Source organism: Anguilla anguilla, chromosome 9, assembly GCF_013347855.1.
Source record: "Anguilla anguilla isolate fAngAng1 chromosome 9, fAngAng1.pri, whole genome shotgun sequence".
Taxonomy (NCBI): domain Eukaryota; kingdom Metazoa; phylum Chordata; class Actinopteri; order Anguilliformes; family Anguillidae; genus Anguilla; species Anguilla anguilla.
The window spans coordinates 52442577-52460558 of record NC_049209.1 but is presented as its reverse complement, the minus strand read 5'-3'; the positions used below and the strand labels follow the sequence as shown (position 1 = coordinate 52460558).

General features: G+C 49.6%; 1 protein-coding gene across 8 annotated transcripts in view; it reads right to left on the bottom strand.

The window, feature by feature from the left end:
- LOC118236132 (roundabout homolog 2-like) overlaps positions 1 to 17982 on the bottom strand; it is a 163439-nt gene that overhangs the window by 45404 nt on the left and 100053 nt on the right. For all 8 annotated transcript variants that reach the window (XM_035434222.1, XM_035434219.1, XM_035434217.1 and 5 more), the window contains 3 exons: positions 7191 to 7348; positions 6362 to 6482; positions 5926 to 6064 (listed from right to left, as the gene is read on the bottom strand). In XM_035434222.1, coding sequence (XP_035290113.1) covers positions 5926 to 6064; positions 6362 to 6482; positions 7191 to 7348 — 418 coding nt within the window. The remainder of the gene's footprint in view (positions 1 to 5925; positions 6065 to 6361; positions 6483 to 7190; positions 7349 to 17982) is intronic.

Sequence of the window (17982 nt, the reverse complement as noted above, 5' to 3'; positions counted from 1 at the left end):
TAGGCCAATACAGTATTTCTGGTATCATGGGGACCAATGCAAATTATATAACAAAGCTGAACTTGATACCAATGTCAATGTTAAAATGATTAAAACTGCATAAGAATATACACTCACACTTGGTCTTTCTCTCCCCTACAGAATTAATCGAGATCAGGACGAGGCTCCTGGTATTCAGGAACAGGTTGGAGGTCAGCACTAAGTGGGACATTCCGGTCATATTCATAAACAACTCCCAATGTGTCAGGGACAATACACGCAGTTGATGTCGGATTCACCTAATGGACATCAGACAGGTGGAAAGATGGTGAAGCGTTCACAACAGAGGACACATGGAAAGTATCAAGTGAATCTTCATTTAGAACACATGATTGAGGGTGGAAGACAGCTTCCAAGAATATAAGAATTCATTGTGACAGTAAAAACATGTAATTGGACACATTATTAACGCAATAACTAGTTGGGATGAGGGACAGGATAACCTGGGGAGATGGGCCGTGGAGCATGAATGTACATATTACCCTGGTCTAACAATGATGCATCTAAATTTATACGGTTAAAAATAAATAAATAAAATAAATAATAATAGTAATAATAATACATATATGTTGAGGATAGACAATGCCAACCTCTAAAGGAATGGGAAGACTCAAGCAGTTGGACTGAAGCAAATGTCCTCCACTGCACCCTATTCCTAGAGAAGGCATCATTCTTGGACCAGAAGAAAAAAAAAAAAAAAAAAAAGAAGAAAAAAAAAAAAAAAAAAAAAAAAAAAAAAAAAAAAGAAAGGGTTTTATAATATGATGTAAATACGGTATTCATGTATGCTGTTTATGATTGAGCTAACATCATTGTCATGTTTTATCAGTATTGTTTAAGGTTTGAACTGGTAAGGGAATGGCTGAATCAAACATTCTCACAGATTACTACATTCATACATGTTATGCATGAAAGTCATGCAATAAATTGTATCTATTAACTCTAATGAACTGTCCACAGAGAGGAATGTGCACCCTTTAGAGGAAGTGGAGAGGGTGGTGAACCAGTGTCACTGGTGTATTCTGAGTCACCCCACAGGACTTCCATATGGTAATATAAGGTGTTAATCACCCCCCTGGTTTCTGGTTTACACCAGCATACACTGTTCAGATGGGGAACATTCGTTTACCTACTACTGATGCCAGTGAGTCCAACAGCTTGGCCACGTGGGATGATGCCTACCTGGTTCCTTAGTCAAATGTGTTTGCAGGTATTCATGCTCAGGGGAAGAAAGCTCTAATGGAGAGTGATTCAACACTACTCAAAACAAAAATGGAGGTGAGCTTGGCCCAGGCAGAGGCCACAGTCCTGAAGCAACAAGGATGCTCTGATGAGAACACATTTTTGGAACCGGATATTCCTGGCTATTGTAGGTCTAATAGTAATTTGTATCCTCAATGGTCAAACACAGTGTTATTGCTGGCGCAAACAGAAAAAAAACAGTTGGAGAAAGTCATTGATAGAAATGAAACTGTGGGATGGCTCAGAAATAACCCCTGAATAATTTGTGTGCTTTTGTTTTAATTTTTATGTTTTATTTTTGCTTCATATTCTTTTCTATACATATACCTTCGATTATAGAAGACTTTCTTATAAAAAAAAAAAAAAAGTAGGGAATGTTGGAAAACATGGGAGCCACAGTTCTACCCTTCTGAGGTGTCTCACATTGTAGTGGGACAGCTGCAGATAGGATTGATTGTTTACCACCACACTCAGTTAAGTTGACCTTTTATCACACCCTTTGTGCTACATCCTCTCCCTTTGGTATGCAGTATCCTCTACCCCCTACTTCAGTCCAACTTCCCCACACCTTGTTTCTTCCCCCCCCAATGTCTGATTACCTCGCCCCCCCCTTCCCCATTCACACCCTTTGTGCTACATCCTCTCCCTTTGGTATGCAGTATCCTCTACCCCCTACTTCAGTCCAACTTCCCCACACCTTGTTTCTTCCCCCCCCCCCAATGTCTGATTACCTCGCCCCCCCCCCCCCTTCCCCATGATGTGTTTAGAGATAACCATTTGGCCCTTTGTTTCCTTGAAGGAACAGGGTATAAGTATTCACTGTCTCCGTCATTTTGTCGGTTCTGTGTTTATCTGTACTTGGGTAACAGACCCACTAGTTCCTTTGCTACATTAAACAACCTATTTTGAAACGAAGACGTGCCTGCATTTATTTTTCTACTTACAAAAGTACGGCGGAACAAATCGAACTCTTAAAAATTCCACAGAAAACATCAGAAAACCCATTTAAAATGGATTAAAAATCAAGGTAAATATCACGAATACATTAATACAAATGAAAAATAATATGATTCAGGTCTTTTAAAAAGATTTTTTCATTGAAAAAATATTAATATATTGCACATTTTGTAATGGCCATAGGTACCTATGCTACAGTAGAAAATATTTGACTCATTCAAAATCATTAACAAACCTGTGTCCTAACCGTTCTTCAAGCTGCTGAACACAGCCGTGAACTTGCCTTTACCCTCAGACTTACCGTTTTCCTAACCCTAACCCTAGTTTGGGCCCTTAACCCTAATTGAAGCCAATGGTAGCTTGGAAAACATCAGAAAACCCATTTTAAATGGATTAAAAATCAAGGTAAATATCACGAATACATTAATACAAATGCAAAATAATATGTTTCAGGTCTTTTACAAAGATTTTTTCATTGAAAAAATATTAATATATTGCACATTTTTTTATGGCCATAGGTACCCATGCTACAGTAGAAAATATTTGACTCATTCAAAATCATTAACAAACCTGTGTCCTAACCGTTCTTCAAGCTGCTGAACACAGCCGTGAACTTACCTTTTCCCTAAGACTTACCGTTTTCCTAACCCTAACCCTAGTTTTGGCCCTTAACCCTAATTGAAGCCAATGGTAGCTTGGAAAACATCAGAAAACCCATTTAAAAAGGATTAAAAATCAAGGTAAATATCACGAATACATTAATACAAATGCAAAATTATATGTTTCAGGTCTTTTACAAAGATTTTTTCATTGAAAAAATATTAATATATTGCACATTTTTTTATGGCCATAGTTACCAATGCTACAGTAGAAAATATTTGACTCATTCAAAATCATTAACAAACCTGTGTCCTAACCATTCTTCAAGCTGCTGAACACAGCTGTGAACTTGCCTTTTCCCTCAGACTTACCGTTTTCCTAACCCTAACCCTAGTTTGGGCCCTTAACCCTAATTGAAGCCAATGGTAGCTTGGAAAACATCAGAAAACCCATTTTAAATGGATTAAAAATCAAGGTAAATATCACGAATACATTAATACAAATGCAAAATAATATGTTTCAGGTCTTTTAAAAAGATTTTTTCATTGAAAAAATATTAATATATTGCACACTTTGTAATGGCCATAGGTACCCATGCTACAGTAGAAAATATTTGACTCATTCAAAATCATTAACAAACCTGTTTGGGATCCTTCACTTCATACCTCAGAAACACACTCCCTCTATCTCTCTTTCTCTTTCTGTTGGTCTCTCATTCTCTCTCTCTCTCTCTCATTCTGTTGGTCTCTCATTCTCTCCCTCTCTTTCTGCCCTCTCATTCTTTCCCTCTCTTTCTGCCTCTCTCACTCTTTCTTTTTATGCTCCCCCCCCACCTCAGCTTCACCTGAAGACAAAGCTTTGAAGTGACTCCACAGCTTGATGTGTTGTTAACTGCCAGGGCCCAGGTCCGACAGCACCGTTCCCTGCCACCCTCTCCCGCTCGCTCCGTCACTCCCCCTGTCACTCACACTGTAAGCCCCTCCCCCCCTCTCCACACACTTAACGGTTACCCAGTTGGAAGTCCGCCAGTGCGTCGACTAAATCATGAAAAAAAGTGCGGAGGGAGTCCCCGGAGTGGGAGTCCCCCCCCCACACCCCCACCCCCGCGAGGCGAACTCCGCGATTACGCGTCTGATTGCTCAGGCCCGTTTCCCCCGGCGACGCAGAGCCACTCCATTTCCCTCCCGTCTGAGTCGTCGCGGCGGCGCGGCGAGCGTCCGTCGCCCGGCAGGCAGGAATCAATTACCCTCCAGCTCGCTGTTTACCAGCGTCCGCTCCGCGGGGCCGCGGCTCGCCCGAACAGACCAATCACAGGGGCCCGCCGCCGCCGCCGCCGCACGCACCCCGTCAGCGGCCTCTTTACAGCCACTTTAGCGCAGAGCGGCGGCTCCACAGGGAGAAGGAGAGGCGGCGCGGCCAGGGAGGAAAGGGAAAACGCTTAAAAAAGACTGAGTGTAAAGAGGAACCGACAGCTGTGTTGGCTAGGGAAACGAAGGGCATACACACACACACACACACACACACACACACACACTCACTCACACACACACACACACACACACACACACACACACACACACACACTCACACACACACACACACACACACACACACACACACACACACACACACACTCACTCACACACACACACACACACACACACACACACAATCACACACACACACACACACACACACTCACTCACACACACACACTCACTCACACACACACACACACACACACACACACACACAATCACACACACACACACACACACACACACTGGTCCTTACACATACACACACACACACACAATCACACACACACACACACACACACACACACACACTGGTCCTCACACACACACACACACACACACAGACACAATCACACACACACACACACACACACACACACACTGGTCCTTACACATACACACACACACACACAAACACACACAATCACACACACACACACACACTGGTCCTCACACACACACACACACACACACACACAGACACAATCACACACACACACACACACACACACACTGGTCCTTACACATACACACACACACACACAAACACACACAATCACACACACACACACACACTGGTCCTTACACATACACATACACACACACACACTCACACACACACACTGAAGGGTCCACCCAGGGAGCAATAAAGCCCTGTTTAAATAAGCCGGCTCTTCAGCCTGAAAGAGCGCTGTCAGGCTGATGAAAGGGTGCTCACTCCGCTGTGTGTTCTCCAGTAAATGATAGCCTGTCACCGCTATTGAGTGCAGCTTTCAGTGTTTCCAGCAAAGACACACAGGCACCACAATACATAGTGACCACAACAGGCCAATCAGAGCTTCTTTGGGCTCAGTATCTGGCCTATAGCAGGGCTCTTCAAAAATGTGAATTTTGTTTCGGCTAAGTAGTGCACAACAGGCCTAAGATTTCCCATGTACTATTTATGAGACAGTATGAATAGGATGAGTTGTACATGAGTGTACACGAAGCAGATGGATTTTTGAGAGACGAATACTGATTACTTATTATTCAGTCACTAGCTGAAGATACGCTGTCGCACTTTTTCATGCATCTGAACGCTAACGATGTCTCCGGTGGGTTCCACGTGGTCTGGGGAATAGCACCAGTCGAACAGCCCTGGGCGGTATTTCACGAAGCAGCAAAACTGAGCCTGCTGGATAACTGCAAAACCCAGAACCCCTCCAAAATCTGGAACATGGACCGAAAGTTAAAAAAAAGAGCTGTTTTCAGGCTTTTACTCCAGCTAATGAAGTAATCCTGCTTCGTGAAACACCCCCCAGAGAATACCACCCCCCCCCCCCCGAGAGAACCCTAACCCTAACCCTAACCCCCCCCCCCCCCCCTCCCCCCGAGAGAATATCACACCCCGCATCATGCCTGGACCTGAACCTCCCCCAAGGGGCCGTGATTACATGACCTGATTGGTTGACAGCCTCGTTGCTGGGCCAACACCTTTTTTTTTTTTTAAATGACGCCGGCTGGCTCTTGCCCCGCCCCCCCTTTAAAAGTGGGCGTGTCTCATCCTCACCTCCCGCGGGACACGTCCGCGTCGTCCTTCCTCCAGCGCACGGTGGGCGGGGGGTCTCCCTCTGACTGACAGCGAAGCTCCACCCCCTCCTCCTCCAGGACCACCTGGCTGACCGGTCGCCGTAGGAACGTGGGCCGTTCTGCGGCAGAGGACACGCCCACCGAGCGCTTCAGCGACGTTGGGCGAACGTTCCCGTACAGAACGTTTCAAAAACGTTGGGGGAACATTCTCAAAACAAATATTTCAATTCCTGCATCAAATATTTCAGTATCACTGGAGGAATGTTCCCATGTTCCCGTGTTTCAATGGCATTGGGGGGGTGTGCTGGCAGGGGAACGTGTTTAAACAACATTGGGGGAACGTTACCATTCCTTACTGAACACGGCGCCCGCCCCCCCCCCCCCCGCCCCCCCGGGATCCCAGCTCCCGTCCTCACCGAACACGGACAGCTGCGCCGCCTCGCTGTCCCGCTCCCCCACCATGTTGGTGGCCACGCACACGTACATCCCAGCGTCGCTCTTCCTGGTGCCGGATATCGCCAGCTTCCCTCCCCGGATCTGACACGGGACACGAGTGCGAAACACATGCGTGATGAGAGGCAGGCTACCCCCCCTCGCCCCCCCCCGACCCCCCGCGCCCCGTCTCTCCCCCCCCCCCCCCGCCCAAAACGTCAATAGCATCAGTCAGCAGAACTGACAGTGGAGATCACCGCACGCTAATTGGAAACTGAGAACAGGCTTGCTTTCTTTTTATTTTTTATGTGAGTTCATTTGTGCCGGTCAATTGATAGATATTTCACATGAAACACATTTCAACAGCACACCACAGCATCACAGGAAGGTTCACGTCCCCTTAAATTCATTATTTACGACACATTAATCTTTAATTAATCAAAGAGAAGATGAATCAAGCCTGTCTGAAATTAATACCACAATGCAGGTGATACGCACAGTTTTGAGATCTAATGAAACCCTTGCTGTTCCCAGGTGTGAATTACAACCCACTCTACCAGGAGACCTAGGGCTAAGACTCAATGATCTTTCACATTCAGCCAATCAATCAATCAATCAATCAATCAACTAATCAATCAATCAACCAATCAACCTAGCTCCATGTAAAACCAAAGCTATAATAGAGTACTTCACAAAGACCACTTTCCCGAAGGAGTAAAAATGTTAGAATGAGCCTTTTGTCCGCGTTGGCAATAGCAAAGCGCTTGTGTTAGCGCGGGCGTTAGCGCGGGCGTTAGCGCGGACGCTACTCACCGTGACCCTCTCGTCCCGGTCGCTGACGCGCACCTTGTCCTTCTTCCAGTAGGTGGTGGGTTCGGGGTGCCCGCGGGGGGGCTGGCACTCCAGGGTGGCGGGTTCCCCCGCCGCCACCACCACGTCCGAGGGGTTCTGCCTGAAGTCATCGCGAAGCACTGGGAGGAGGAGGAGGAGGAGGAGGAGGGGAAGAGGAAGAATAAGGAGGAAAAGAAGGAAGAGAAGAAGAAGAAGAAATAGTTTATTTAGCCCTTCCCTTGCAGCTGTGCAAAACGCTTTCCAGATATGAAAAGAAAAGGTTAATTTTAAAATTATGTAAAAGGTAAAAAAAATAATAGAAAGGTACAATTAGATAAATACACAGTGGTGAATTCGATGCAATTACTGATTAATAATTAAGGAAGCGGAGGTGAAGAAAAAGAAAAGCATGACTGAGGGGGAAAGAGGGGGGGAGAGCGAGAGAGGAAATGGAGAGAGGGAAAGAAACAGAGAGATGAAGATCAGTATCAGGCTTTCATCCATAGTGACAGCAGTGCAATTAGGTGGCAATCGATGACATCACACAGCACTAAAAGCAAGAGGTTAGCTGTGACGGGCACACGGAACGTTCCGCACCAGTTCCTTCCCATCACTTCTGTGATGTCACAATGGAGAATTCCGTAACAAAGGGCGGGAAATGGGTGACAGTACCCTGAGGTGTGTCATCCCTCGCACCCGGAAGCTTGGACACACACGAGGTCACCTGGGCTCATACAGGTGACAGGTATAGTCTCGGATGCTGACTCCAGCTCTCAGCCTCATGTAAGGAATGTTACACGGGCAACCCTCATATGAGCCCCTAAATCTGACCCCCGGAACAATCCAACATGCTGCACACGACAGACTGAAAAAGCATCTCAGTGCCAGCTAATGGAGGCCACTCTTACAGAAACAAAACTGCTTTGTTTTCTGCACAGAAATCATCAACCGTGAAACAATGAGTTCCTGTAGAAGTGTACTCCACACCACACGCTTCACCTATTAAATGGGTGGCATATTGCAACTGAGGAGGAGGGAAAAACAAAGACAGACTGTGAGATATGACACCTACTCGGAAAAAAAAAACTATCATCTTTATTAAATTCTGCTGTAGCTGTCATTTTGTTTCTTTCATTGTGAGCTGTCACTGAAGTTGAATATTCCGGAATCCTGAATAACACAATCCTTTGTTAAGCCGAAGATTCCAGATGCTGAATTTCAGAATCCCTGACCGATGCCGAAGTTGCGATTAGAGTGTGATTAGAATGTTCTTAACGAAACATTCTTATGCTGAGGTCACAATCGCTACCGGTAACTGGAAGTGACGGAGTTCTGAAACACTGAATTAGAAGTTTTTTTAAAACCCTTCTGAATAAACCCTACTCTTCAAAGGGTTAAGGGGAGGGTAAGGGAAACTAAATTTGAGTGCCACTAAATTAGGATAAACGGTGCATGCTATCATCCTGCTTTGCATACAAAAAGAGAGAGGATTAGTCTGGGCAGACAGGTAGCATAGCTACGCTTCCATCACCGCTCTCCACATCTGAACATAACGGGGGTGTTTATTTATTTAGAGAAAGGGAAGGGAGAAAAACAGAAAAGAAGGAGTGGGGGAGGAGTGTAAAGAAGAAGAAGAGAAATGCTTTCTGCCCAATTATCTGGAGAATGAAAGAGAAAGGGAGTGAAAGAGAGAGAGAGAGAGACAGGGAGAGATGGAGAGAGAGTGAGTGCCTTAGCGTGACACAAATTCAAATTAAATCCAAAAACGATGGGAGACGAGCGGTCTTCACCACACAGTGGGATCCAGTTTCCACCTCCAGGTGACAGCGTTTTCTCTCTCTCTCTCCCTCCCTCTCCCTCCCTCCCTCCCTCCCTCCCTCCCTCCCTCCCTCCCTCTCTCTCTCTCTCTCCCTCCCTCCAGTGTTTTGTCTCTGCCATTAACACACACAAACAGGCAGAATCGGGCAGTAATTGGAGGGCTTGCGAGGCTGTCTGTGGCCCCAGCAGGCCCCAGAAAGAGAGGCGTCCAGCTGTGGCTCTGCGGGTCGAGAGCAGATTATTTCAGACACGCGGGGACCAGCGGCGGTCTGAGGCCACGGGGTGGGCCGCTCGCTCAGGTAATGAACAGAGCTCTTACTGCGTGTCCTCATCCACGGTTCAGACTCCCCTACAGGTTTAACACCTCAGCTTTGCAAAACATTCACGTGTATTTTTAAAATTATTTTAGCCATTTTCTCTCTCACAGTTTGGAATGCGCAGTTTGTGTGTGTGTGTTCGTGATCATCGACGCAGCCTCCTCTTGTCAACTTGACTCGGTTAACCAGATGGGTGAACGACGAGACAAGGATGTCATCACGGATGTGGGTGTCATGGAGACGAACATCCCCGAACGTTTTTTTGCGCACCGTCCCGCGAAGCTGTCGGTGGGCTGCGGGACACAGCCCAGATGCGTGTTAGTGGACCGTACGGCCCGTCCGCGAGCCACAACAGCGCCTTAACGGGATGCGTCACCCAGCAGCCTGAGAAAATGCCTGGAAATACTGAAGCGGTCCTTCTCGGTATCTTTACCCTTTACGTTTTACAATCAGCTTACGTTGATATCACCTGTGAATGTTACGCTCACGCGGATGAATGCGTTTTGGAATAACCGCACGAAATGTGATTATTATTGCATTATTCACTGAGTCAGATGACACTCGGTGAAAAATGGAGATTATTATTTTACCTCCCATGCGCCATGGATACCAGGTAACCACTCCATGATTCATCAGGTGACCTTACTCACACACCTGGGCACACAAGCTGATGAAAATCTCACAGCAGGCTTGCTGGCCGTGTCCTGATCGGAGATCGGCGTTGCTGGCTGACATTACAGACACCGCCGTTATCGCTCCCCCTCCCACTGTGTTACGGGTCGCCTCTACACCCCAGCAACGGCGTTAAAAAACGAGCAGCCCCCCCCCCCCCCCCCACATCAAAACCAAACGCACCAGATCTGAGGAGCAAGCGCAGGGAGAAGAAGAGAATCCACAAGGAGGAAAAATACGTCAGAAGCGAGATGTGTACGCCAGAAACATAAACCTGAGCAGTGGAGGTATTAGAGAGAGAGAGAAAGGGAGGGAGGGAGAGAGAGAGAGAGAGAGAGAGAGAAAGAGAGAGAGGAAGGGAGGGAGACAGAGAGAGAGAGAGAGGAAGGGAGGGAGAGGGAGACAGAGAGAGAGAGAAAACATCTCTACCTTCTCTTCAGCATGTTAATTCTAGACACAAAGGATCCCCTATAGCTGGGGGGTTACGGCCCAACATCACACCTCTCATTAGCGGCTGCCAGGGACGCTGGTGACTCGTGAATCTCGGCCTTTTCTTACAGTTAGCGCACGTGCAGCAGCGTAAGTCGCTCTGGATAAGAGCGTCAGCCAAATGCCTGGAATGTAAAGCGGAGCCCAGGTGAGAAGAGGCTGCTCGTGACAGACCTGGGTCAAACACACGTTCGCGTTGGATTCAAATGACTTTTTCTGCGCTTTACTGATCTTGCCTGGAGCATTGCAGCCTCAAAAAGGAGCAGACTGCCTTCGCCAGTCTTAGTCATCTGTTTCCCGGGCGTTGTGTTTATCAACACCAGAATGCACTTAACGCCATGGCGACGGAGGGTGCTTGAGCTAACGCTAACGCTAACACTTCAACTTCATTTGTGCGGTGCATTTTACACACACTGCCACAAAGACGCTTACGAGAAACTTGGAAATTGTTACAAATGACCCCAGCACAAGCCCCGTTCTGCTTACTTAACAAAAAATTGCTACACTGAACAAACGCCTGCAATTAATCAGCAGCAAAGCGCGGGTTTATCTGGCCATCCTCCAGCCTAAGTCCTTTCTGTTTCCCGGGCAACACGTACATCAATACCGGAATGCACTTAATGGTGGATTAAATGCAGTAAAACATGGAGCTTCGGATGGCCAACACTTCAGTTTCATTTGTGCGGTGCTTTTTCACAGACGCTGTTCAGAGACATTTTCACCGAAAAACTGAAATTGTTACAAATGTCCCCAGGACACAAGCTTTCTGCTCACTTAAAAAAGAAAAAAGAAAAAAAAGAAAATGCTACATTGACCAAAATGTCTACAATTAATCAGCAGCCCAGCAAACGTCTCCTACTTCCTCTTCCCAAGGTTTCTTTTTTTTTTTTAGGAAGAGGTAGAAGGCACCATCTGTCTTCGGTGTTGTTACTGCCGGCGTGTTCTTCTGACCAAGGTAAAAAGTTTTGAGAAATGAGAGGGGAGGAGTTTGTTTATGCTGACCGCATCGGAACGAAGACTCGCGCCTCGAGCTCGCCGTCGGGCGGCGGGAGGAAGCGGCGAATCCGCCTGCGCTTCCCCGAGTCGCGCGGCGTGGAAACGCCAATCAGCGCACAGCGCGTAGCGCTCTCCGTTTAGCGCCTGATACGCTCGCATCCGTCCATTAAATAACGCTCCTGTAACTGGGAAACAAGCACATTTTCAATTTAAAAATTAATTAGAAAGATCCTGCATGGCGTGCCACACGTCGTGTCTTTTTTTTGGAGGGGGGGGGGGGGCGGGGGGGCAGTGGGGGTGGCGGGGGCGGGGGCGTTCGCAGCCACACAATAGGAAGCAGCACATCTGCAGCCAAAACCCCGCTGTTCCGTTTCCAATGGCAACAGACAGAAGCAGCGACCGCGCATTTCTTCGGATGGAACACGCCCCCCGCCCCCCATGCCTCCCCGCCCCCCCCCCCGCGTACCGCCAGACCGCGACGCGGCACAGCTGGAGCTGTCAGCCACTCTGCCGAGCGGAGCGGAGGAGAAGGCACCGGGCGGAGAGAGAGAGAGAGGGAGGGAGGGAGGAGAGAGAGAGAGGGAGGGAGGGGGGAGGAAGGGGGAGAGGGAGGGAGGGGGGAGGAAGGGGGAGAGAGAGAGAGAGGGAGAGGGGGAGAGAGAGGGGAAGGGGAGAGTGGGAGAAAGAAAGAGAGGGAGAGAGGGAGGGGGGAGGAAGGGGGAGAGAGAGAGAGAGGGGGGAGAGGGAGATGGAGAGAGAGAGAGGGGGGAGAGGGAGAGGGGGGAGGAAGGGAGAGAGAGAGAGAGAGAGGGGGGAGAGGGATATGGAGAGAGAGACTGATGGTATCGACGAGAGGCAGTTTTCATAGCTTTCAGAACCATTCACCTCTCCTGTACACACACGCGCGATCACACACGCGCAGAGAAGCGTGAGAAGACCAACGGCGCGTCTGAAATTAATCCCTGTGACCGGAGACGCCGTTAGAGAACTCCCCGGTTCAGCGGAGGCTCCGACACGGCCCACCGAAACCTGCACCTGGCCCCGGGGTCTCCCCGCTCAGCAGACAGGGGGCAGCGTCCAGCTGCAGCTCACTGCACAGAGAAGCATGAGGGAAAATCCAGGTAATCTATGATCCTGGAGAGTCAGACCCAGGATATTTATTTCCGTTTTTTTCCAGCCGTCTTTTGTGGCGTGGCCCGTTAAACTCCAGCGTGCTGCTCCCAGACGCGGGAGAGCGAAACGCAAGCCACCCTGCTCTCTCTCTCCCTCTCCCCCTCTCTCTCTCTCTCTCTCTCTCTCTGTCTCTCCCCCTCCCTCTCTCTCTCCTTTTTCTCCCCCTGTTCTTTCCCAGCAGCAGACACCCGCAGAGACAGAAGAGCTGGCCCATTTCACGCCGAGTTTGGGGCGACAAACGCGGCCCCTCGAAAGAGATAACCGCCCCCAGTCTGCAGAGGAGCTTATTATCGGTCCCCCCCCGTCCCGTCCCCCGCCCCCCCCCCCCCCCCCCCCCGCACTCAGCCTGGACCCGAGCCCACGCAGCTAAAGAGCCGAGAGAGGAGAAGGGAGAAGACACAACGTTTGCGGCTGCAACTCTGAATAAATAAACACTGCATGTCAAATGTCCTCAAAATGTCTCCACCAATCAGCAGAGAGATATTTCACCAGCAGTAGCTTGAGGGGGGCGGATGGGGGGATGGGGGGGATGGGGGGGGGGGTAAGACAAGGGTCCCCCCAGGGCGCCAAAACACAGACAGGCATCCTACACCGCTTCCTTACCAGCAGCTAAAGGCTGCCCCTTTTTGTGCTAGACTGTCACTACCCCCTGCTAAAGCCCGCCCCCAAAGGAGGGATAGAAGGCAGCTATTCGCTGACGCACGGTGTTCCGGAATGTTTACACACGGCGGCTGTTCCGATGAACGCCGGTGAACGCACGTGTTCGTCCGTCCGTCCGGCGATAAGGGGGATATTATGGGCTAGATCCAGTTTGAACTGAAAATCACATATAGGGCTCTTCCAATTTAAAATCTCAAGAAGTGGGGAACCTAAATGATTGGAATTACAAGAATCTTTCAGCAACTAAGCGGTAACTGGCTATAATTTAGGCATTTTTAATTGGAACACTTTGGAAATAGTAAACAAATGAAATATTTGGAAAAGGAATTTAGACATTCTGAACTGGTAATGATTTAGCGGAAATTTCCAGCATGCCTGATGTCAATAATTCAGGAGACAACGATAAAGACAGGAAAAAAAACTGGATTTACACTAAGGTGAGCAGTTCAAAGGACTCTGCTGCTGCTCTCTTGCACAAAGGAAGGGCACTGCCTTTGACTGCACCCAGCAGTGCAAATACTTACATAAAATATAAACCAAGAACAATGCAAATTGTGAGCATCATTTAAGCAAGTAAAGCACTGATGCCTCTTGGTTTCAGAGGGCAAACATTAGCGTTTTAGCACGATAGCACACTGGCTGCTATCACCCCGCACGGCGTTCCGGAAGGGGGCGGGACATTTCCGCTGCCAAAAGCTGTCAATCAAACATCAGGAGGCCCGAGGGGGGCGGGGCTTAAATCACTAGTGCCCTTTCTGCGAGGAGCTGAAGGTTTGCTCCTTCATTACAGGGCCAAATGGCATCACATCCGTGGGACGTCCTGTGGATTCTGTGGCTGGCTGGCTGCCTGCCTGCCTTTCGGCCTGCCTGCCTGAATGCATGAGTCATTGCATTTATCTAGCACTTTTCTGTGCGCTCAAAGTGCTTTACAGTGATTAGTGGGTACTCATCCCACCCACCACCAATGACTAGCACCCACCTGAGTGATGCACGGCAGCCATTTTGCACCAGAACGCTCACCACACATCAGCTAAGGTGGAGAGGAAGGCCAGCTTGCACGTCTGTCTCTCTGTCTGTCTGTATGTCTGTCACAACCCAGCTCTCTAGCTCTGTCCCCATCACCAGCTGCAGAGGCTACAATATCTTAATTCTCTTTCTCTCTGTCGCTTTCCCTCTCTCTTCCTCTCTCTGACCCTTTCTCTCTCTCTCTCTCTCTCTGTCCCTTTCTCTCTCTCTCACTCTCTCTCTCTGTCCCCCACTCCTTGTCCCCTTCTTTCTCTCTCAGTCTGTCTCCCTCCTTGTCCCCTTCTCTCTCTCTCCCCGTCTATCTCTCTCTCTCTCTCTCTCTGTCTCTCTCTCTCTCTCTCTCTCTCTCTCCCCGTCTCCCTCTCTCTATCTCTCTCTCTCCTCCTCTAAAGACAGGAGTGGAGGCGGGCGGCGGGCCGCTCCATCGCGGCGAGGGCGGAGGAAGCGCTCCTCGTTAATCACGCTAACGACGGGCCCCGCCCCGCTCCTCTCTGCGTGCGTATCGCCGCCCGACACGGCCCCAACGTCCAATCAGACTCCGCCGCGGCAGGAAACCGCCACCAAAGTGAAGCGCAAAAAAAAAGGGAAAAAGAAAAAAAAAGGAAAAAAACCTTATCTGAATATTTCAGTATCTCCCTCCTCAAATTCATTTTTTGCAGGCTACTTAATTGGATGTCATAACCGCGGAAAGGGAAGGACAAGCAGAGCTCTTTCTCTCGTGCCAGAGTTTCAGCCTCGGTGCGGCCCTGCCGTAGGTTAGCTGTCAAAACGTCAGCAGCGTGTAAAAAAGCTTGCCGCCGCTTCAAAAAAAACACCAAAGAAAGAACAGAGCGCTCCACTGCTTCCTTTGTTTGCCATTCAAAGCAATAAAAAAAAAACACTGAAATAATTTGTGGAAATGTGTGTGATCGTTAAAGGAGGGTTTAACTAAAGGCTGCAGCTGTGCCTCCTCGTCGTTCTGGAGAAAAGATTTATTAGCCTGGAGCTAGCGCCGCGACGGCGCGAACAATGGCTGAGCCATGCTTGGCAGCGAGTTAAGGAAAGGTCAGAGGTCAATGTTCGCGCCGATATCTTTCTTTTGCCGTGCGAGAGGGGTGAATAGCCTCACACAGAAACAAAAAAGCGATTCGCTGACACCAGCGTTGTTCAGGAACAGCACGGCCAAAAGAGACCAATCGCTAAAAAAAAAGTACAGCGCCGTTCAGCGTCTGCGTCGGGGGAATCGGCCCCACGACGGTTCGGCGTTTCCCCCTGGTCCTCCTCAACACCACAGCGAATCAAAGTTCCTGTAGTCTTCCGGGGAGCCAATACCGCGGCCGTTACGTTCAAAGAGGCGGGGCTTCTTTCAAAGAGGCGGGACTTATTTTATCTGCGTAGACGCTGAGTGTCAGGCACATTAATGTGATCATTTGAGAGGCAGTCTGAGACGCTCAGGATGGTGACAGGGACGTCACCCGCGGCTCTGTCAGGCGGCACAGTCCTCCACCCCGCCTTTCCCATAATGCCGTGGGGCAGGAGGGCAGGGTTCTGCATGCTGAGAGCGTGGCACATGGAGAAACCGTCTTATTAAAGGAATTAGGATGTCAAAGAGTCATGCTTTCTGTGTGTACCTGTCTGTGTCAGTGTCTCTTTGTGAACATATGTGTATGTTTCTATGAGAGCACGTGTGCCACGGATATGGGAGAATTGGGCTTTGAAACTGACAAGCTGACTGTTATGACATCACTGTGATGTCATCGCAGGGCAGGCGTCTTGCCGGCCATGAGGTCAGAGTGCGTGGTCATGTGAAACACCACTGACCCGCAAAAGTGTACAAATGAAGGACCCCAACTGCCACCCATAACGTTGCCATGACGATCCAGTCACACAGCTAAGAACAACACCTTCCCTAAACACAAGCAGCAGCAGAACATTACCCATGATTCCAGGCCCTATGTGGGGAAAAACCGCCAAATATGTCTTCACAGAACATTTTTTAAATAAAACTGGATTGATTTCACTCTCCTTTTCAGCCCTTTCGGTTAGAAGCAGAGCCCTTTCTGTGGCTCAGACAAATTTGGTAATTAGGCGCACAAAAGCCCCGCTGCGCTCCCGTCTTCTGCAGCGAAGCTCCGGCTGGAGGAGTCCAGCGCTCGGCGGCGGCGGCCTCTCGCACACCTGCGGCGCCTCAGAGCCGGAGACACAAGCCCGCCACCTGCGCGTAATCCCGCTCCCCCCCACCCCCGTCCCCCCGCCCCGCAGAGCGCCGGATTCCAAAAATACGGCACGGAGCCCCCCTCCCCTCCCTCAGCAGGGGCACACACAAAAAAAGAAAAGAGCGAGCGTTTACGTTTTTTTGAACAAAATCAGCGAATGAATGAGGAGCGTTTTCGAGGCGCCGTTCGCTCCCGCACGTGGAGACGAAGGCCGGGGGGGGGGGGGGGGGGGGGGGCGGGTCACGTCGCCGCGGGAACGCTCCGATTCCGCGCTCAAAAGAGCCGTCGGGCGAGCTGCTTCTCCGCTAATCCTCCCGCGATCCGCTACAGAGCGGGACCGCCGCGGCGCGCGCGTTAGCAGGTGGCCGAGGAGGAGGAGGAGGAGGAGCAGGCATTATACCTCCCCAAGGAGGGGAGAGGGGGGAGGTGGGACGGGGGAGTGAGGGGAGGGGAGGGGAGGCACTGAAGCAGTCTGTTCTCCTGGATTAGTTTAGCCAATCGACACTAATCACACATAAACACTTCCCATTGGCCGACCTGCTGGGGGCCCGGCTCCACAAAGGAAGGCCTCTCCACAGGCCAGCTGTGACTGCGCAGGGGGACTAGGCAGGGGACAAGGGCAGAGGCAGGGGCTGATGGGAAGTGGAGGCTGGGGAGATAGGGACTCTGGGGGTTGTAGGCAAATCAAAGAAATCGGAAAAAGGTTCACACTTTCGCCTTTTGGGAATGTTTATTCCAACGTTCCAAAAAAATGTTCTGGCAACCAAAAAGGTATCTCCCAAGTGTGTAATTTACAGCTATCAGGATATGCCTGGCTGTCGTTATCATAATTTTAATGCCGACGCCCCCTGTTCAGGGAACACGCCCCCCACCCCCCCTCCCCCCATGGGAGGAAATCTCTTCCCTAAAAATGAGCGGTTTGAGTTAGGTGTGTGGGAGCAGACAGACGGGATACAATCTACTTTAGACACACACACACACACACACACCTGCACAGGCTGTCACACACACACACACACACACTTAAATATCACTGTCCACATATCTTTATTCTGGAGGTCAGCAGGACTCCTGAGGATACTTAAAAGTACACACTCTCCAGTATTGACTCTCTTAGACCCACTGCACCTCTTCTACACATTATTACTTCTCTCTCTCTCTGTCGCCCCTTTCATTATTCCGCACAGGAAGTGCTCTTTTCTCTCTCCGCACGCTCACTTTAATTGTGTTGAGACAGGAAGCGGTGACAGCAACACGCGCCCCGGGGGGGGGGGGGGCGCCGTGTCACCCTTCTTATGAGATGGAGCCCCCCCTGTAAAAACCCCACTCCGCAGAGAAACCCAAACGAAGACGCGACGCGACGCGACGCGAACCATAAACGAGCCGAGAAATTGGTGCAGAAGCACGGGGGAGACGCCGCTGTCTGTC